Source organism: Pygocentrus nattereri, chromosome 7 (genome assembly GCF_015220715.1).
Source record: "Pygocentrus nattereri isolate fPygNat1 chromosome 7, fPygNat1.pri, whole genome shotgun sequence".
NCBI lineage: Eukaryota > Metazoa > Chordata > Actinopteri > Characiformes > Serrasalmidae > Pygocentrus > Pygocentrus nattereri.
This window is the reverse complement of record NC_051217.1, coordinates 1866416-1887500: the sequence shown is the minus strand read 5'-3', so window position 1 is coordinate 1887500 and position 21085 is coordinate 1866416. Positions and strand designations below refer to the sequence as shown.

The 21085-nt window shown below is 45.3% G+C and overlaps 1 protein-coding gene across 4 annotated transcripts in view; it reads left to right on the top strand.

Annotated features, from left to right (window-relative positions):
• The window catches only part of tle3a (TLE family member 3, transcriptional corepressor a), a 25030-nt gene extending 6563 nt beyond the window's left edge, over nt 1-18467 (top strand). For 2 of the 4 annotated variants that reach the window (XM_037539967.1, XM_017691884.2), the window contains exons 6-21: nt 2271-2333; nt 2563-2667; nt 7771-7972; nt 8522-8529; nt 10949-11071; nt 11155-11205; nt 11368-11520; nt 12155-12284; nt 12520-12683; nt 13245-13318; nt 13552-13801; nt 14170-14417; nt 14515-14662; nt 15794-15944; nt 16283-16359; nt 16828-18467. In XM_037539967.1, coding sequence (XP_037395864.1) covers nt 2271-2333; nt 2563-2667; nt 7771-7972; nt 8522-8529; nt 10949-11071; nt 11155-11205; nt 11368-11520; nt 12155-12284; nt 12520-12683; nt 13245-13318; nt 13552-13801; nt 14170-14417; nt 14515-14662; nt 15794-15944; nt 16283-16359; nt 16828-16935 — 2055 coding nt within the window. In that variant the 3' untranslated portion in view covers nt 16936-18467. The remainder of the gene's footprint in view (nt 1-2270; nt 2334-2562; nt 2668-7770; nt 7973-8521; nt 8530-10948; nt 11072-11154; nt 11206-11367; nt 11521-12154; nt 12285-12519; nt 12684-13244; nt 13319-13551; nt 13802-14169; nt 14418-14514; nt 14663-15793; nt 15945-16282; nt 16360-16827) is intronic. The other 2 variants (XM_017691902.2, XM_017691892.2) reach the window with 2 other exon arrangements.
• Nucleotides 18468-21085: the final 2618 nt, after the last annotated feature.

Sequence of the window (21085 nt, the reverse complement as noted above, 5' to 3'; positions counted from 1 at the left end):
CCAGCTTTACACACGTGCTTGCAGTTAGCACACTTGTGCATATGTACATGGCTGCTGTTACATGTCGACCCATCCTCCCAACGCACAGTGGAGGGGATTTTTTTCTTGCCAGATAGAGTACGAAGGTTTAGAGTGAGTGACAGATAAGTCAACCCTTGACCCCACTCGGCCAGCTGTCAGTGTTGTGGTAAGCCCTTAAGGAATGCGCTCAGTGCTCTCCAGGCCTCTCAGCAAATCCTGTCAAATGTTCGACTGCTATTGACAAGGTTTATCTTGGCAAATAAGGATTATACACTGAGCTGGCTCTTCAACCATTTTTGTTGATGCATTCGTCTAGCTTTTTTTTCCCCCTCAGCGAGCATTCAGCTTGCAAATCCTTGTTTTGAGTCATTTTATTTTTCTTTAAAGGCAAACTGTTGCTGTACACCCCATTACTTCAATATAAATCAAGCATGCTTTCATACAAATGTCCTAATGCTGACAAAATTATAAGGCTGGCTGTTTATTGCATGCAGAGCCAGCTGTCAGGAAAAGATGTTTTTTGAGAGCAGGGAATGTACAGAAAGCAAAGAATTTTTGGTATGTCCTCTAAACTGCTTTCATGTTGATACTCCACCGTGCCTTTGATGTGGAGCACTATCCGCCTCAGATTACTGTCAATATATCCCTGAATTTCAGCTGCTTGCTTGGATATTCCAGACTGTACACTTGTCTGTAGCCTGGCCTGAAATGAATCTCTCCTCGTCAGACGAAGGGGGGTGAGGGCAAAAACTTTCTTGGGTGTTACCAATCATCTCCTATAGAAATATTGTGTTTGGCCGCTACCGCCACTTGGCATTTTTCGGCAGTACGTTATAAATAATTTCCCGGTCAGCACAGCGCTGCGTGTTTGCCATTGAAATGAGAAATAGGGCTGAAGAGCGCTGTGATATGTTTGTGCTCGGCTCTGGCCCTGGGTTGAACCGAGCCTCATAAATTCCGTAGATGATGCATCTGTAGCAGAGTTCTCTCCCACCTCCCTCCATCGCACCCCTTTCTGCTTTGGTCTCAGTCAAAGCTTCAGGTAGACCTGTGATGTGAGGCTCTTTCATCGCTGGACAGGGTTCTGATTTTGGCAGTGCTGTGTTCCTGCTATCTGCTGCCAGATAGAAGGGAGGAAAGATGGAGGACGACCCACTGTAGCTGGCTTTCTGGGGGAAAGACATGGATTTCTGGGTTAGAGAAGAAGCTTTTCTCCTTCCGTCATCCTCATCCATGCCACCCCCTGCGCCACCATTCCCCCTCTTTATCCACCCTCCGCAAGCAGCGCTCATCTGATCGACAGGCCGAAAATTCAATTTAATGACCTGCCCGTGTGCCTGTAATATGATTTTACAGGCTGTTACGGTCAAGCCGAGGTAGCATTTGCATAATGATCGGAGCGCGATAGGAGATGGGGGCCGCTCGTCTGTAGTTGCCATAGCAACGGGCGGGCGGGCGGAGAGAGAATGGAGGTCGAGTCCCTGTGGCGGATTGGATGGATGAGGTGGAGGTGGGGGCGTTGGGTTGGGGGGGGGTTGGTGCTGGGAAAATGATGGGGGGTGGGGGGGGGGGGGGGTCTGGGGGAGGGGCTGAATGTGCCCAGGCTGCTGACAGATCTGGCCCTAGTCCACCCTCTCTCATTAGTGAGCACTGACTGCTGGCACCGACTAGCGCTGCTGCTGCAGACATTTTCATCCCCAACCAAACGCCTCATCTTAATTCCAACATCAACACAACCGGCTTTTCAATATGTAGCCAAGCCTAGTCAAGACTTAACTTTCAACATTTTAGCTGTGCTTTCTCAAATACGACTGCAGCTCGGAGTGTTCGTCTCCATTGAACGTTGACATGTAGGTCACCGCACATCTCCGTGATACAGCACATGGAGTAATAGGGAAGTCCTCAGCAGCAGTAGACTGCATTACCGGCCTGACAGTGGGTGAAGTGTAATGGTGCTCTTAACGCGGCTCGCCTCTGGCGGGCTCGTGTTCCATGCGGTTTGGAGTGTACACTCATCACAGCTGCGCTCTCTCTCCCCTGGGCTCTCCTAATGCTTTAAATATTTCACATGTCAATATCACGCTGTTTGGAGTGTGTCGAGTCAAGCGCTGCTGATTGCCATGGTAATTGACTTAATCGTTGTAAACACTAAAAGGGGTTGAGTCAAGCTTTTTTCGCCTTTTTGTGCTGTTGTAGTTTCCAGCACTAGTCATTTGCCTCATTTTTGTTTCTGTTTTTCTCTCTTCCAGACCGAGATTGCTAAAAGGCTTAATGCAATTCTAGCTCAGATCATGCCTTTTCTGTCACAAGAGGTGAGTTTTATCACACGTGTTTACTATGTGCAAAGTTAACCTTAGTAGCAGTTTTATCTGTAGAGATGCTGTATTGACACAAGTGAAGCAGTGCTTTGGACAGAAGAGTTTTTTTGTACAGAGCATCCCTCCACTTGTGCCTTATTGTGAATAGTGTTAAGCAAGCATGAAATGGTTTTGTGCGTCAAGGTTTTATTTGTCTGAGTTTTCTTTAATCTTTATGTTGCAGCACCAACAGCAGGTTGCGCAGGCTGTTGAGCGTGCCAAGCAAGTGACAATGACAGAGCTGAATGCCATCATCGGGGTACGTGGACTTCCCAATCTGCCTCTCACCGTGTGTATACCCCTTTAATTCTATTATTTCACTGTAGTAAGGGGGCAAAACTGCACGGTCACTACCTCAAAATAACTACTCCAGAATTTGCATTTGGAATAAGCTATTTTAACTCCAGAAAATGATCTTGTGCAGTTTTGCCCCATTCTTGAATGCTTTGAAAATGAAATGCATGTGTTAATGTATATGTTAATGTAATGCATGTTTAGTTTTTAACACACGTGTATTATTGCGTGCTGAGCTGTGTGTTTTACTTGCATCCCTGACCTTCCTTGTGTTCTTTTTCTTTGGTACACTTGGCCGTTTGGTTAGTTATCTAATGTGTGGCTGGGATTAGTGCGTCTGTAGGCTAGGCCAGCTGTATTTGGGCTAATGTACCCTGGGTGTGTCCTGTCCCTGAATGTGAATGGAAAAGCCCTTCAGAGCTCTCTTGTAGAGGCTGCATGCCTAATTGGATCAGGTATTACTGGGAGGCTCATCCCTTATTGCTGACCTGGATAGCACCCACGAATAACAACAGATATACACACAGGCACATGCGCTGGTCACCATGTTACAACTTGAAATGACTTCTCTCACCTATACATGTTCATTCAGCTCCCTTTTGCCTCTCATATACTCCTCATTGATCACGACTGAAAGTTCTGGGTTGGTGTGTAAGTGAATGGGCCCAGCCCCATGACCCCAGAGCTGGACCAGCTATGATCTGATTATAGGAGCTGACCCTGCTTTGATTGGCCTTCTGCTTAAGGGTCATACCATTGCTGGCAAAGGAGGTTGAAGGGGGACCAGGAGCAGCGGCGGCTCTGTAGCCTGATATCGGAATTCAATTAGGGCCTTAACACAGACACTCCACCCCTCTCCCCATTCTTAGATAATGATTTCCTGGAATCTGAGAGGGGGTAAGAGACAGGCATGTGGCCACTTTTAAATGCCAGCCTATCTACTGGGAAAATCCCTTCTGATAGCTTTGATGCTGCGTTACACCAGACCGGCTTTATTGCTTAATGACTGTCTTGCAAGGAGAAAATCTCAAAGTACAGGCTATAATTCTTGGGCAAGCATTCTTTCGCCATTTAGATGTGGTCTTTATTTGCACTTTTAGAAGTCTGTTACCTTCTTTGGACACAGTTGGCATTTAAATTTCTGAAATTTGACTTTGTCTCGCTTTCATTTTGTATGCATGGGTTTTTTACTTTTTTTATATCCGTTTCCAAAAGAACATTAGCTTGTCTAGTGGTGAGGTGGTGAACATATGTAATGCACACAGCAGGGGGTGTGTGTGTTTGGGGAGGGGGGGGGATGCTGGAATCCTCATGAATACTAGAGGAACAAGGTGAGATGAGAGGTGTGTACTCAAATGCGCACACATGGCAGTGGAGATGCTGCCAGCATCTCTTATTGATGGACCCCAGAGCAAGTAATAGGATGCATCTAGGACAGCTGTGCTTTTTTTTTTTTTTTTTTTTTTTTTTTTTTTTTTTTTTTTTTCCCTCCTCTTTTTTTCTGCAGCGCTATGACTTTGATCAGAGGTCTCAAGATGGCCTTCTCCAGCAGCTCAGCATTTCTGCCCTCACCGTTTTTTGTGTGTATGCGTGTATTTGGTCTTGTTTATTTCAGATAATGCTTGCCATAGTCTCGTCTGTTACTTTGATTTTGCTTATGGTTGTTTTGGGGGCAGCATTAAGATGTTACTGAATTTAGAATGAGCTGAAGTGCACGGTCAACTCCAATAAATCAATAAATAACCAATTTTTTTTTTTTAGTGTATATGTCGTATCAACAATTAATAAGCATGCTTCAGTACCAAAACCAGTCAGGTGTTGCTTTGTAAACAGAAATTTATTTAAAAAAAAAAAAAACAACCTGACATTAATAAGGTGGTTGACATTGTTGGGAATATGGTGGTCCCCCCTGCTGAGCTGGTCTGCCCTGATGTCTTTCGCTTTATTTTATTAGGTTCTGTTAAGCTGTTGCAGTGACAGCCTTTCAGTGAAAAACTCTCATTTACCATATTGTATTTAAGTCTTTTCAGTTTCAGTGAAACAGCGTCTGTATCGCCAGGCAGACCAGCTCGGCAGGAGGGACCACCATGGTCACGTTAGCGGTCATGGTGGTTACAATGAACGAACTGTGAGGAAAATCAGGTTTGTCCGATTAGTTCGGTGTCTGACCAAGCAGGTTTGTTAAAATTGAAAAAGAATGCAAACCATCTCTGAGGCAAGTGGCTAGTCGGGCCACACGCTTTGTATTTTTGTAGCTGAAATGCGAAATGTTGCGTCCAGGGGTCCCCGGGCGATGGGTAGTGTCTGCCCCTGATTGTGGTGGTGTATTGCAGTAGATGGGAATGTGGCTCAGGGCAGCAGCACAGATGCAGGCATCCACCGAACTCCTTGCTAACTGTGCCACAGCAGCTGCTGCAAGATGTCTTCCCAGACCTCTCACAGGAGTACCATTTAAGATGGCCTCCACTTGTGCTAAGGGTCCAATTAAGTGTTTGTGTGTGTGTGTGTGGAGAGGGAGCTGTAGATCTTCAGAGGCTGCATGTTGCATGGTTACAGTGCTAAATGATTTAGTTTATCCCACCTGAGGACAGGGGTAAATCGAGTATCTTGCTTGGCCGGTTGACTTCCACTGCCCAGACGTCTTTTTATTCGTCTGGTGGCTGGCCAGCGTTTGGCAGTGGTATTTCACAGTTGGGGAGGAGATTAACACCAACAGAAGAGGTCTTTATCTAGGAATATTAAATTAGAGGAGGCATTTTATTTCTTTATTTTCTTGTCTTCCGGGGCGCTAATGAGAGTTCTCAATGATTGTCCATGCATATTACACATCAGTGGCTCATTAGCCAGAATGAGCAGGGAAGGGCCTCCCCCGTGAATCAACTGCCTTTTTAATTTCCCTTGTGGTCTGTCATCCTCCCTAGTTTGCTCACATATACACTCGTTCACTTTTTCCCCACTTCTATCTCCTTACTCACTTTCTAACTGCACACACGCACCTAACAACCACCTAGCCACCCACGCACGGCCCTCCTGATACACACACAGATCGCCTATCTCCTTTCTCATGTCCGCAAGGTCCCTGGTTTGTGCAAGGCCTGTCTCATAACTGACTTGGCAGCTCAGAGTTGGAGAGCAGGGCAAGGTTACAGGTTCAAATCCCAGGTGGTATTCCTCTATATACCATTCTTTCCCTTGCCATTCTTCAAGGCCCTTTGCTGTAATATACAGCCAGCTGTGCAAATAATCGGCAAAGCTGTTAGCAATTATAGTCACCCCCAAATATGAGCTCATGATGGACATCTTAATAATGATTTATCCTCTGGAAAGGGCAAGCTTTCGGAGCATTCCAGACTTCTAAATAAGCCTTTAGTATTGATATTTACTCTTGGCATGGCATTAATGACCTGCTGATAATTCTGAAAGGTTGTACCTCTGTACTCGCAGCACTTAGCCAATAAGGTTCTACCCTTTTCACTTCAAAAAGAAAACACACACACATGCCCAGGATTTAGTGAGAATGGCCATGAATGGTCGTAGATTGAGTTGAAGACTGTATAGAAAGGAGGTACATGCCATAACAGCGGCTAAATTATACAGCCCACCAGAGCATAGTAGTAAATTGTGGGGAGTTTTTTATTTATTTTTTTTAAATTGGTGCCTGTGCTAAGTATTATTTAAGCTTACTTTAAACGGCACACTTTCCTTGCCGAGAGGCTTTTAACTCCCGTCAGCTTGTCCCAAGCCCTTCAAATATTGATGGGAGTATTGGAGGCTTGAACACATGCCAGCACGGGACCCCTGGCTGCTGCAAACGACACAACATACTTTTGCTTACGCATTCTCTCAGAACCTCAGCCCAGCTGCTGCTGGAGTGTTTGATTTTCATGGGTGATACGTACATGGGAATTAACCGAACCCAAATGCAAGGGGAGCTTGTGTGCCTTTTTATGTGTATACAGCCCCCCCCACCATTATTGGCACCCCTGTTAAAAAGGGCTATAAGAAATTCCCCCGTATAACATAAGAATACCAAGCAGAAACCATTCCCCTTTATTCTTTCCAGATTTTCTCTTGTGCTCTCTCCTCTTTAGCTCACCCTACACATTTTCTAGAGTTTAGAAGGGCACGGAGATGGCCGTGGCAGAATTTTGTGATTTTTGTCTGTCCAGTGACAACCCATTTTAGGTTTCTTGGCAGAGGTAGTCAGATTTTGGAGGAAAAACAGCCCCACATCACAGTAATCTGTACTTATTGGGTTCGTTTTAGTGTAATTTACTTCACTTGCTACTTTATTCTTCTCAGTTTGTGTGTGTGGCTTCAGCCTGTTTCCTTTAAAGACGCCGCGTTAGGCAGCCACGGCCTTTTCTGTATAGAAATCTGTTTTCATAATTCACTTCCAGCTTTCTTGGGTTTCTGGGTTTTCTCACCCAGCTGTGACTCTAAACTCGTCTTTTCTGTCTCCTGAGCTTCAGCTGACAGTTTCAAGTCCCAGTTCTTTCACACGCAGCTTCTCTAATAGCACGTGTGCTTTGACCAGTATGTAAACCATACGGGTTATTTTGTCTGTAATCGCTACCATGACAAAACCTGTTATCTCTGAAATGGTCACTTTCTAGGAGAAGGAAAAGGGGTATATACGGTGATATCAGAATCAGCAGATATTTGCTGTAAAAATATTGCCATTGAGCAGATGTTTACCTTTGAGCTATTTTCTCTGATATTTTATGTTTTGTGAACTGAAAGAGCAGAATGTTTAGACATGGCTTAGCTACCGCTCAAAAATGTTTCCATTTTATTTATTTTACTGCATTTGTGGACCTCCTTTAATGAATTACACTATAATGCTAATGCAGATGGATTCAGTCCCAATTTCTGCATTTTAAAAGTGGCTGAAATCAGCAGATAAATACACGGAAAAATGTCGGATGTTGACATCAGCCCACAGTTCCCATATTGAAAGAAAATGGTTTTGGATCATCTCTGTTGGTCCATTAGTCAAGAAATCTTTTACAAAGTGTAAAGACTGTGTGTACATTTGGCCGATGGCCTGTCTTGGTGTGTGTTCTCTCTGGCCCACTCGTAGTATATCTCTCCGCAGCAGCAGCAGCTCCAGGCCCAACACCTATCTCACGCAGCTCATGGCCCTGTGGCTCTGCCCCCACACCCCTCGGGCCTGCAGCCCCCAGGCATCCCACCAGTTACAGGCTCTGGTTCGGGCCTCCTGGCACTAGGTGCTTTGGGCAGCCAGCCTCACTTGTCTGTGAAAGATGAGAAGAACCACCACGACCTGGAGCACAGAGGTGAGATACCAGCACATACAAGGCTCTAATTAAAGCCAGAACACCACAGCTCTGGCCCTTCACCAGATTAAACCTTTGACTTGAAGGCTGTATAGCATAGATTAACATTGAAAAATATCATAAACATTACAAATATAAAAATAGCACACATTACAAAACGCTTTATTTTGCATAATAAATTTTGTAATGTTTATGTTGTTTGTCATTTGTTGATAAATGCCTAAAAAACATGTTGGGTTAAGAGCATATTTGCCTTTTTATTCTTCTAGTTATTTTTCTGAGAAATACGGTTGCTTAGAACAGTGAAAAAATGTGAAAAGCTTTGAGATTGTATTGGGGATTCGAACAGAACTAGATCACTTTGTCAGGGGCAGGAAAAAGGAAAGTTCCTGATTTTGTGAGTTTGAAAATTTAGCGTTTTTTCTAGGTGATGAAACGGTCTCTTAGTTTGACAGACTCACTGACTTTTGTTTGTCTTCTGTTTGTCTGGCCAATCTTCGTATGTCCCTCTCTGTCCTCAAACCCTCTAACTGGATGCTGTGACTACAGAGAGCACGGTGAGTGGCCAGTTTTTCTTTCCCCCATATATATATATATATATATATATATATATATATAATCTTACCCACTCTCTCACCTGCTCTTATTCTGTCTCCTGCTTTGTCACTCATTCTTCCTGCATGAAAGAGCTTCTTGGTCTGTTTCACATCTAAGAAAATTTCCATTAATGTAAATGTCAAGTAAGACTCCTTTTGCCTGAAACGCACACAAGTTACAGTCCGTACAGTAATCTGCTTTCATTAAAGTGACTAATGGGGAAATGAGGTTTTTTTTTTTTTTTTGTTGTTGTTTTTTTTTTTGAAAAATTAAATAAGCCCTCACATCACGCAGATGGGAAAAGACTCTTTTTACAATGTACATATTAGCACTGCTCCCTAATTTCGTCACAATTGAAGATGACTTTCTCCTCTCCCTTCTTAGCAGATTTATTTGATCCTTCCCAGTCCCTCTGCACCACCTCACTCACTATCTCATCCCTGTTTACTGCCTGTTTTCCTCCATCCTTTCTTGCCTGGCCAATAAATATGCATGAACACAGGCAGTGGAATTGTTTTCTTGCCTCTGATCTCCTTGTAAAGAGCGTTTATTTGACGTAGGCTTAAATCTCTCCGATGGCTGATTGTGGCAGCGAGATTGGATTTCTGACGGTCCCTGCCAGGGCTCAATGGGTGCAGTCATGTCTGAAGGAAAAGAAGCTCCTCTAGCAGTTAGCGGCCCAGGGCCCGTGTGTGTGTGTGTGTGTGTTGCGGCTGCTGTTGTCTCAGGTCATCTGATAGCATAGTGGTGACTCTGTTTAATGAGTCACGCTAAGCATCTCTTTAAAAGGTCAGGCATTACACACACACACACACACACACACACACATACGCACATAGGACTGTGGGCCTTCTGCCCAGTCTGCTACTTAATCTCACTTCTCAGCCTAGTTTCCTTTTACACTTGCTATGAACTTAGGCTTTTTTGCTCTCTGTTGTGTTCTGCAATCTCTCTGAGCTGCGAGGGAAGCCTAAGAGAAGCTCTTGGTGTTGGATTATGTTGAGAAAGTGCCCAGAGAGCACTCCAGAAAGGTCTCTCTGCTTTACTGGCGCCTCTTTTTAGCCGTTGGCAGTGCATACTGATGACCTCTGAGTATGCGCTACAGGAACAAGGAAGAATCCAGTCCTTTTTGTAGAATGTAGGGTTTTTCTACAGAGGACATACTTGTCTTAGCTTGCTGGAGTCGGGCCAGCCATGTGTGTGGTCTCACTTTTCTGCGTCTGAGTGGGCCTGGAAATAAACTGAGGCAGAGGAAGTTCCAGTGGACAGAAGCTAACTGCTGGAGAGCAGCTGCCTGCCTATGGCCACAGATAGCTTTATGTTCGGCTGTCTGTAGCCTAGCAGCTCCACAGGCCTGGAGTCAGAGCCAGGAGGTGCCCAAGCACGCTACAGCAATCAATGGCCATTACATGGTCCTACACACACACGCAGAGCCAATCCAAGCCTGGCTGCTCTCAGATAAAGAGCTGTTGTTCAGGACTAGTACACTGCTCATGTCTTCCTGAAGCTGTTTGTTGTCTCTTTTAGGAATGGAGGGAGGAGGGGGTTGGAGGGGGCTATGAAAACAAGCCCCTCTCTTTGGTCTACTTAACTGTGGCTGCTCTGTTGTGTAGCCAGGACATTCTTGTGTGTTTAGTCTAGTGTAGGTTGTTAGATACGGTTTGGCTATTTTCAGTGCTTTGTGTTAGACTTGTTTTGGGGTTTGAAGGTGGCTTATTGGAATGAATAGTCCTTTTCTGGCTTTTTAAAATGTGTGGGTTTTGGAGTGATGAAAGCTACCTTGTTTTCCTGTTTTCCCCCTTCCTTTCTTTTCTCCTCACCTCGCTATTTCCCATGTTGGATCCCTTTCAGGACCCATGGCTGCAAAGTACTTGTCATTCTGTCTGCAATTGTTTTCTAATCTGGTTCCAGTTAATAATGTTGCCACAAGGCGTATTACCAGTGAGGAATAATAAATACAGTTTGTGTTTTGGAAACTTGTTGTTCTACAGGGAGATTCACTCGAAAGAGGTCCCGAATGTTCTGTATTAACTCTCACGAGGACTAAGCAATCTGAACGAAACGACCTCCATTTGCAAACCCTCACACCCCTTCATGTGTCTGTCTTAAAAAGATTACTTCCAGCATCGCATGGAATGGAATTGATTAGACATACGTCAAGATATGTTGTGTATTTTTTGGTTCAGATTGCTTAATCCTAACAGGAGATACAACAGAATTTTCGGGGCCTCCTTCACGTGAATCTCCCTGTAGATGATGATATAGCAATTAAATTATTCATAAATATTAAACCATGCTCTGTGATGTTTTTTCAGAGAATATAGCGAGAGGATGCCTGATCAATTCCTTTAATATTTCTGCTATCTGTTTCTTCTTCAGAACAACTCCATCTCTCCATCTGATAGCCTGCGTACCTCCAGTGAGAAGCACCGTGGCTCCTCAGATTACAGCCTGGACTCAAAGAAGCGCAAAATGGAAGAGAAGGACAACCTGAGCAGATATGTGAGTCTGCAGGATGAAAGCTTATGAATGTTTCTGTAATGTTAATTGTGTCCAGGAGCTTGACGGATTGATCTTTTACACAGGACAGCGATGGAGACAAAAGTGATGACCTTGTGGTCGACGTTTCTAACGAGGTGACTGTTAATTCTTTTTATAAACAGTTATGAATTGGTTTGTTTTTCAGTCTTTATGCAAAGGACAAAATTCTGTCAGTTCTAGTACAGTAGTGTGGTTATGATTGAGCTTAGTGTTTTAATCTGATTTTTCTTTTTTTTGTGGCATTTTCATTTTTGTAGGACCCTGCCACACCCCGAGCAAGTCCAGCTCACTCCCCACCAGAGAATGGCATAGACAAGCCCCGCCCTCCAAAGAAGGACACGCCCAACAGCCCTGCATCTGTGGCCTCCTCTGGCAGCACACCTTCCTCCAAAACCAAGGAGCATGGCCATGTAAGGGCACGTGCACAAACATGCATGAGTTCACTCCTTTTTCATGCTGAACACCGTTCACCTTCTAGGCAGTCTGAGTTTTGTGACCGTTTGTGTCACTTGTGAGGCATGTAATAAAAGGGGAAAGAGAGAGGGAGTGAACCAGACAGAACTAAATAGATGCCACAGCAGTGATCTTTCTGTGGTGTGTCTCTGTCTCGCTCTCCATCTCTTTTTCTCTCTTGCTCGCTCTCCTCTCTCTCATTCTGACTAATGGCTTAGGAGTGAATGTCTGTTTCCCAGCCCCGTCTTTAAATACATCTGTAAATGTCAGGGATAATGCATTCCCATAGCAGGATCAGTCGTGTCTTCTCTGCTAATAACTCAATGCGTTTAACCATTCTAGGCCTTCTGCCTCGGCAAAAAGATTAAAGGGAAAAAGCGGGGGATAGGATAAAAATGAGCCTCATCTCCATTGTAGCAGTAATGGGTTTTGGGATAAATAGCGGGGTTTATAGCTCGTAGGAGTAGCGGGTTTGTCAGAATTGGATTGGATTAAGTTCAGCCAGCACTCAAATCTTCTGCCTGGATGCTGCCTCATTTTTTTTTTTTGAAGATTTCTCTGTTCTGTTTGTCCTCCCCAAACCCCACACAGAATGACAAATCCTCGACGCCTGGTCTCAAGTCCAACACCCCCACTCCACGTAACGATGCCCCTACCCCTGGCACTAGCAGCACGCCAGGGCTGCGGCCTATCCTGGGCAAGCCCCCTATGGAAGCTCTGGGTGAGTATGACCTGCGCACCCACATAACCCTCCAAAAACCCTCCTAGCTTCTCTCTTTTATGTGCTGCTTAAGTAGATTATTATGTGACTGAAAATGAGGGGGGGGGGGTCTCTGTGCCTTGGTCTGTAAGGTTCAGTGCAGACTAGATTTATTGAGATGGATCGCCATTCTGGCTCCTCCTCTGCCTGTCCTTGACGGATTCTGATTTATGATTTGCTCTGTGTGCCTGTGTAGCTGCTCCTGCACTGCGCACCCCCCTCTCCTACCCGACGCCTTTTGCCATGATGGGCCACCACGAGATGAACGGCTCACTGACCAGTCCCGGCGTCTATGCTGGCTTGCACATCTCACCTCAGATGACTGCGGCTGCTGCTGCCGCCTATGGCCGCACGCCCATTGTGAGTATTTGTGAGAGTGAATGCTTGCCCTCACTAAAGGTAATTTTCAGGGGTGCACGCCTGGAATCGGACGATTTTTATTGCTGTCGCAGCAATTTTTGGTTTGTGGCCAAACTGTGATTTTATGACTTTATGACTCTAATATGAGCCGGCCAACTACATGCATGCTGCATTTAAATTTGTGCTTTTGTGCATATGTAAGACTTACCCCCCAGCCTTATATTCACTTGCAAGTGCACGCTTTAGGTAAAAAACAAATAATGTTTTTGTCTTTGTTGCTTATTCTTTTCAGCTAAAATAAACTAGGTATTGGGTACACCTATCTAACCTTAACTTTTATTTAGTGATGGAGTGTGAAATAAACATTATCTGGGCATTCAGGCAACCTGGCTGTCTGGTTTCTTCATTGCATCAATGTTCCCTTTCTTACAGCATAAATCAGTTGAGACCAAATGTAGTATATATTATGCTACTTGCACATTATCAGTGGTGTTATTGTAATCAATGCCTCTAAAGGTGGTGCAGCCATGTATTGAACTAATGTTACTTTCTGTCTTGTAGGCCAGCTTTGAGCATCCTCATATGAGAGCCCCAGGTCTCCCTGCTAGCCTCACCTCCATCTCTGGGGGGAAGCCGTAAGTGTTCTTTAAACATGACCTCATCTAGAGCCTTCCCTTCACAGCTCTATTTGCGTAGCAGCACCATACAGAATAACCTTTCACTAGTCTTAATAACCCTTTTCAGACCACTCGCTCATTGCTCTAATTGATTTAATTAACCCACTTCAATCAGTGGTCATGCTGTGGACTACAGGATAAATAACTAAGGAGACTCTTTCATTTAAGTGTTTTCTCCTTTTCTCTTTCAGGGCCTATTCTTTTCATGTCAGTGCTGATGGGCAGATGCAGCCTGTCCCCTTCCCTCCAGATGCTCTGATTGGGCCCGGAATCCCACGCCATGCCCGGCAGATCAACACACTGAGCCATGGTGAGGTGGTGTGCGCTGTTACCATCAGCAACCCCACACGACACGTCTACACTGGTGGCAAGGGCTGCGTCAAAATCTGGGACATCAGCCAGCCTGGCAGCAAAAGCCCGGTGTCCCAGCTCGACTGCCTAGTAAGAACTGAAACCACTACCAGCCATATCCTGTTATCAGTGTAAATATGGACATGCATTATTGAAATACTTTGAACATTTGGAAGTGGCATACATAATGCATAATTTTAATATTTGTATACTAGGACTTTTGCCAACATTATCCTGGTTCTCTTTATCTGGACGGAATGACTTTGGTGTTTTGAACACGACTCATTCACTTTTCTTTTCCCACAGTTGCCAAATCATGTAAATACTAGCTCAGCTTTGTTTTTAAGAGTGCTGGATAACATTGTATAAATTGCATTTAGTATGCAGTGTTATGCAAAACTTTTGCATTGGCAGTGCTTTGGAATGTATTTAGCTTACTGTGTTCTTCTCCGGATCAGAACAGGGATAACTACATTCGTTCCTGCAAACTGTTGCCCGATGGACGCACTCTGATCGTGGGCGGTGAGGCCAGCACTCTGACCATCTGGGACCTGGCCTCACAGACTCCTCGCATCAAGGCTGAGCTGACCTCTTCAGCCCCAGCCTGCTATGCTCTGGCCATAAGCCCTGATGCCAAGGTCTGCTTCTCCTGCTGCAGTGATGGCAACATCGCTGTCTGGGACCTCCACAACCAGACTCTTGTCAGGTAAGCCCTTCGCCTTGACTCTGTGTGAAATTGTAGTAAGCATGATTGGTATCTTTGGAGTGTAGCTGATTACCCCATTGCCTTGCGGGTATTATAGGCAGTTCCAAGGCCATACAGACGGTGCCAGCTGCATTGACATCTCACATGATGGTACTAAACTATGGACAGGAGGCCTGGACAACACTGTGCGTTCGTGGGACCTAAGAGAGGGCCGGCAGTTGCAACAGCATGACTTCACGTCTCAGGTAAAATCCCTGCTCTGTACATACTAGGGCTCCAGCAATTACAATGTTTTTTCTGTTGTTTAAACAAGTTGCAGTGCACCACAGTAAGCAAAATATCGCTGCTGTCGGAAGAAACCCTCTTATCTCCATTTTTGTCGTTTTTCAGTTTTTGACATCATTTGAAATTACCTGTTGTTCTGTATATTGTGTGTAAATTTCGTGAGGAATGGCCCAAAAAAATATCCCAAAATGACTTGGAAAGACATCTGGTTCCATTGACTTACATTAAAAGTGAAGTACATTTTTTTTTTTTTCTTTCCCCTGTAAAGTTACCATTTTGGAGATATGAGGTTCTTCCTACAACAGCGATATGCAAGTAAAATATCACCCCTTAGCTACCAGTAGCCCATATCTGCTAGGGCTGCACACTAGACTCATAGGAGATTACAATTTGGCACAGCTTGCAAGACTTTTACAGTTTGGAGAGACAGTATTGGTCCTAACTCCAGCTGCAGTCTATATGTTTGCTACCTAGCATGCTCTGAATTGCGTTTACTACCCAGTGTAAATGAGAGTCTGCAGGTTAATTGTCCAGTGCTGTAATAAAAGTATTCAGAATGCACCAGGTGACAAACCAATGTGGCTGAGATTAGCTCATGCTTATGTATAAAGTGGCTTATAGCAGCCTCAAATCCTTGATTGCCCTCCTGAAGAGTTGACTTTTTTTTTTTTTTAAGTTTGTTTATATAAAAGACCTCTTTTTCTCATCACTGCTGCATAGAGCCAGCTACATGACGGGGTTATGAAAGAAGAAATTGCTTTGTTGCACAGCTAGAACCTTGAATAACGCCAGCAAAGAAAGTAGAACAGAATAAGACATGACTAAGAATGAAAGAGTTTGAGCTTTTCGTCTGCAATACTAATACCTTAATACAAATCAGGATCTATATAAAGTGGAAATGTCTTCACAGCAGTACATGGATGATGCTCAAACATGTAAAATAAAAGCACCTGCATTACATGTTTGTTTACGCTTTAGATTATTTGATTAATTGTGGGAAAAAATCAAGTTAAGAATTTATAGGAATAATCCTTGAAGCCCTGCAACAGGATCTGTGACCTATTGACACTCTCTTCTTGTCCCACATACAGATCTTCTCACTGGGCTACTGCCCAACGGGCGAGTGGCTGGCTGTGGGCATGGAGAGCAGCAATGTAGAAGTGCTCCATCACACCAAGCCTGACAAGTACCAGCTCCACCTGCATGAGAGCTGTGTGCTCTCCCTCAAGTTCGCCTACTGTGGTAAGATGCTAAGAAATATTGACATTACCTTGATTAAACAGACAGACAGTGCCACCGTTGCTAAAAGTGATGGCATTTATAACTACAGTTTAATGACATGAGATCGCATACCTTTGTCTTGGAATTAACTTCAGTTGCATGTGTCCTCGCTTTCCATTGTTTTCTAAGAAAGCAAACTAGTCTTTTTGCGCATGAACCGAATCTCTCAATTGAACCGAACCTTGACCGTCCTAACCCATTAAGCCTGCCTTCAGTCGCTTTGCACATATCTCCCTTTAGCTCTCTCTTGCCTCAGCAGCCCAGCAAAGCTCTAATTACGTTTGATTTCCCTTGACAAGGTAAATGGTTCGTGAGCACTGGGAAGGACAATCTGTTGAACGCATGGAGGACTCCCTACGGCGCCAGCATATTCCAGGTACAGAGATCAATACAGGCTGTCTGCAGGAAGCTTGTGGGCAGCCCAGCTTTGCCCTAGAGGGCGGAGTGACCGCTGACTGATGGACAGGGCCTGTATCAGCGGAAATGGGCCGGAGTGTGTCATTAACGCAAGGGCCCTGACCACTTAGGCAGGATGTGGGCCCGCACACACAGCCGCTGTCCACCAGTAAATAACGCTAACCCCTCAAGTGTTTATGGCTTGAGAGGTCGGCACAAGAGCTAATGCAGTATGATGGTGCAGAGAGAAGTGCTTATGTATACAACTCTTAGTGTTTTTGCTTTGAGTGATTGGTTGGAGGACGGAAGGGGGGTGCTTGTGAGTCATAGCTTCATGCAGTTCTACCATCGGAAAATAAGTGTTTTGACAGTTTAATTTCAGCCGACTCACTTTTTTTTTCCGTTGTACTCACTTTTGTCTCTCTGTCTCTTTCTTCTGTTCCACTAGTCAAAGGAATCATCCTCAGTCCTGAGCTGCGACATCTCAGCAGATGACAAGTACATCGTCACCGGCTCTGGCGACAAGAAGGCCACAGTGTATGAAGTGATCTACTAGAAAGACGAGTAACTGAGTAGAGAAGCTCATGCCGTGTAGAGTGAGACCGGAGCGTTTGGGGTACTGCACTCCTCCTCACTCCAACGACTCTTCTAGTCAGACAGACAGGATAGCACCTGTCTGTCTGTCTGTCTGCCTGACTGTCTGTGTCAGTCTCATCCCCCATCACCTAATCATGGACAGCCTGACTGACAAAAGCCTGGATTAGTCATGTATGGGCTGTAATGAACTGGACTGGGGTGGACTGGACTGGACAGCCTTCAGCCACTAATGCTTCTTACATGCTCATCTCTCCCTCAACCACCACACCCAGCGAGTCATATGGCACTAGAGAAGAGATTTTTTTTTTTTAAAGTACAGTGCGAATGTTCCATACTGCAGCGTGAAGCAGCGCTTCGTTCTGAAACTTTATCCGTTTGGAGGTTCTGTGAAAAGTGTACATAATGGAGTATTAAAAGGCCTTTTATAGATTTATATTTTGGTGTCCAGTTACATTTGTGATGGTTCTTTCTCTCTCCCCACCCCTTTCCTCTCCTTGATGCTTTGTTTTCCACCGGGGCTTGGAAATTAGATTAGGACTTTTTTTTTTTTTCTAAGGATATTCTATCTTTTTTTTTTTTTTTTTCCTGCAAAGTTCGTATTCCAGGCTAACCTTTTTATGGAAATCTAATTTACCCCCCTCCCTCTCTCTGAAAACAATTTTGAGCTAGATCACATTTCAGAGATGTTTTTTTGTAAAATGTCCTGTGGATCTTGCCCCTCCTCGCAGTGGAGAGCTCTTGCCTTAGCGGTCCGCTAAAGCACCTGAGGCAACAGCTGTTGCTCAGCATTAAGAGCAGTTCCTGCAGAAGGTGGGCAGACACTCAAGATTCCACCTGATGAGGAGTGACTGTTCTGACTCCCTACAGGCAGCCTTCTAGAAGACAGGCCAGCTTCCTCCAGAAGGAAGAACCCTTTGTTGTGGACAGACATGGGGATTATGGAGTATGTTTGATTGTACAGTCTGACCGGACTCTTCCATAAGAGCCTCTGAGAAGACAGGCCAGCTTCCTACAGAGGAAAAGCCCTGTGATGTGGACAGGCATGTGGAATACATTTGATCGCACTGTCTGACTGGAGGACCCTTCCATGACCTGTGACTTCACTGCATTACCGTATGAACAGGACACAGTATTTTATCTTGTAGTGGACGGACATGATTTGGATGAATCGGTTAATATTTCCTCAGCCCCCGTGATGTTCTCTGGGGTTTGTGTGCATAGTGTCTTGTACGCAAGAAGCATAGTCCGCTAACATGCCTACAGCTAAGCCAAACAAAGCGTAAAGGCCAAGACTAACGTGCAGGCATTTATGACATGATTGGCCAAGTTGTCCTTTGCATCCCGCTATTGTCAAACTCCCCTCCCTTTTACATAGAGTCTGAGGATACAGTCACGTCTCAACACACACCAAAGTATGTAGCAAACTGTGTTGTCACTGAAGATATGTACAGTTGTTGATAATTCAATAAACTGTTTTTGTATAAAAAAGAAGGAATTAATGCTGTTTATTCTGTATGTTTTTTTTGTTTTTTTTGCGGGTAACCTGCGCTCTCGGAACGTCGCATGAAATCCCCGGCTGTTTCTAAGGTGACCAACAGGGTGATCAGTTGAGAAGTGAACTTATTTAAAGCCACTTAAAGGAAGCATGACGCAAACCATGCTCTCCAGCCTCTGTGAATGTTCTATTGCAAGTGGAGTACTTTTAGGGGGCTGGCAGAGATAAATGCCCTCTCCAGCCCATTTCTCCCTTGCTGTTCCCCTGCAGAAGCCCAGGCTTTCGCTTTGAGCCCCTCTGCTGGCTGCCTCTTCAGTAATGTTGTTGTTGGCTAATAAAAGCCAAGGCGAATGCTTTCAGCACTCTCTCTCTCTCTCTCTCTCTCTCTCTCTCTCTCTCTCTCTCTCTCTCTCTCTTCTCTCTCACTCACTCACTCACTCACTCACTCACTCACTCACTCACTCTCTTCTCTCTCTCTCACTCACTCACTCACTCTCTTCTCTCTCACTCACTCACTCACTCACTCACTCACTCACTCACTCACTCCTTTTTTTTTCTCTCTCTCTCTAACCCTCCAACCACCCCCTGTGCTCCTGAAGTGTGCATTTGTATGGAGGCTCCCCTTCTCTTTTCCAGCTTTCTTCTTCCTCTCTCAATCAAACAGCTGAGTGGCCGTGCGGGGATGAAAGCTCTCAGCCCGTTTAGGGTGCTTGACACTGGGCGCTAGAGGAGGCCATGGGGCGCCTATTGTTCCACCCTCCATTGATCGTTCTCCCATTGTGCTATGTTTTTAGCACTTCTCGTGTACATGATCTTGTACACGGTTTATGGTCCCTGAAACTCCTATCACCTATTTTTAATATGGTTGATGGTGTTACAGAAAGTTTAGCTCAGTATAAAAAGACATGCAGGTTCTTTGTTTCGTATGTAAAGTGTGCTGGCAAGCAGAACATCATCCATTCTAAAATCCCCCACGGCTTTAGGAGGCCACTGTGTGTTTTCGGAATACAATGTGTTTCTGCTGTCCTACAGTGCTTCACGCAGCAGCGGTTGTTCCAGCATTAAGTTGAAGTAACTGGTTACCCTGCTTTGTCATTTACCAGCAATGAACACAAGTGGAGATCCAGTATTCATCAACAGGGGCTGCAGCACAGCTTCTCCTTCTCCTTCATCCAGTGCCCCCCCCCCCCCCCCTCCCTTTTTTATTTGAAGGCTGTATTGCACGTTGGTGTGCGTTGAGATATGGCCTGTGCATAACATGCCACACTGCATTCTCTGGCTGCTTTCGTCCCCTCTGTGCTCTTTAGCCAGTGGAGATGATGCTGTTTGGGTGGGTGAGAGGCTGGCACGGTGCTGAAAGACAGAGTAATAATCCCCTAATCACCTGAGCGTTGCCAGGCCGGGGCTTTATCTGCCGCGGATGCGAAAGCCCCCTCGGTGCAGTGTGATTACAGCGTTTGATCTGGGTAATAATGTCTTTACTGTGGCCCAGCCTCAGCCCTGCGGGCACCGCTCGCCTTTAATCCACACAGTGCATTCTAGTGGAATCGCGTTACACAAAGACCACCAGAGTTTCTCTGCAGACTGGGGGAAGGGGAGGAGAGATGGAGGTTGCCATGGAGACAGAGCCTTTCTCCCTCTCTGTTTCTCCTTTCCCCTTATTCTCGGTCCCTTCCTCACTACCACTTCTCTCTCCCTCCTTCTCTCTCTCTCTCTCTCTCTCTCTCTCTCTCTCTCTCTCTCTCTCTCTCTCTCTCTCTCTCTCTCTCTCTCTCGATAAGCATGAGGACAGGTTTCTGTGTTTACTCAACACAGTAGGGTCCTCCAATCCCTGAGCAGGGCTGACTCTGATAACACTTGGCCGCTACAGCAGCCGACCACTGACAGCTGATAAGCGGCAGCGCCGCCTCACTCACTCTCTCTACACATCTGCGTGCACTGTGTTCATTTGGATTAGTGTGGATTGGATTGGATTACCCCCTCTGCGCTCAGAATGCTGATGTCCAAAAACACACGGCACTGTTAGTGTGGGAACCTCTCTCTGATCTTCCGCCCTGCCCTCATTCCAAGATGCTCCTCTGACGACCTTTGATTAACTGCACGCTGTAATCTTGTAACACAATCTACAGCGGAGCAGTCGAGCAGAGCGGCAGTGGCTGAGCTGAGTGGTTTTGGCTGGCGAGCCGGTTCCGAAGGTTCGAGGGCAGATGCTCTGTTGAGTAATCCACATTCCTCTCTGTTTTCAAACCTGGACGTCGCTGCTGGTCTGTGACCCGTCATATGACAGGGCCTTTCCGTCCCTTTGACGTGGCTAATGTGCCTTGATTAGAGTCACACGGCGCGGTTGTAGGAGAGGAGGTATTTCCAGCTTTGTATTCGTTCCAAGTGCGCATTGGATTCCAGGGAGTAATTAGATATCGTCCGTAATAAGATTTGTGTGATACGTTTTGCTCCGAGAAGGTACCAGCACTCGCTCGCTTTGATGTTTAGATCAAGACGAGCACAAGAACCCTTTTATGGCGCACATTAAGCTAACATGATAATTACATTTTCACACAAGTGCTGGGGTTTTAGGCGCAGCTGGGGGTCGCGCATAATCACCAAGAAACATGGA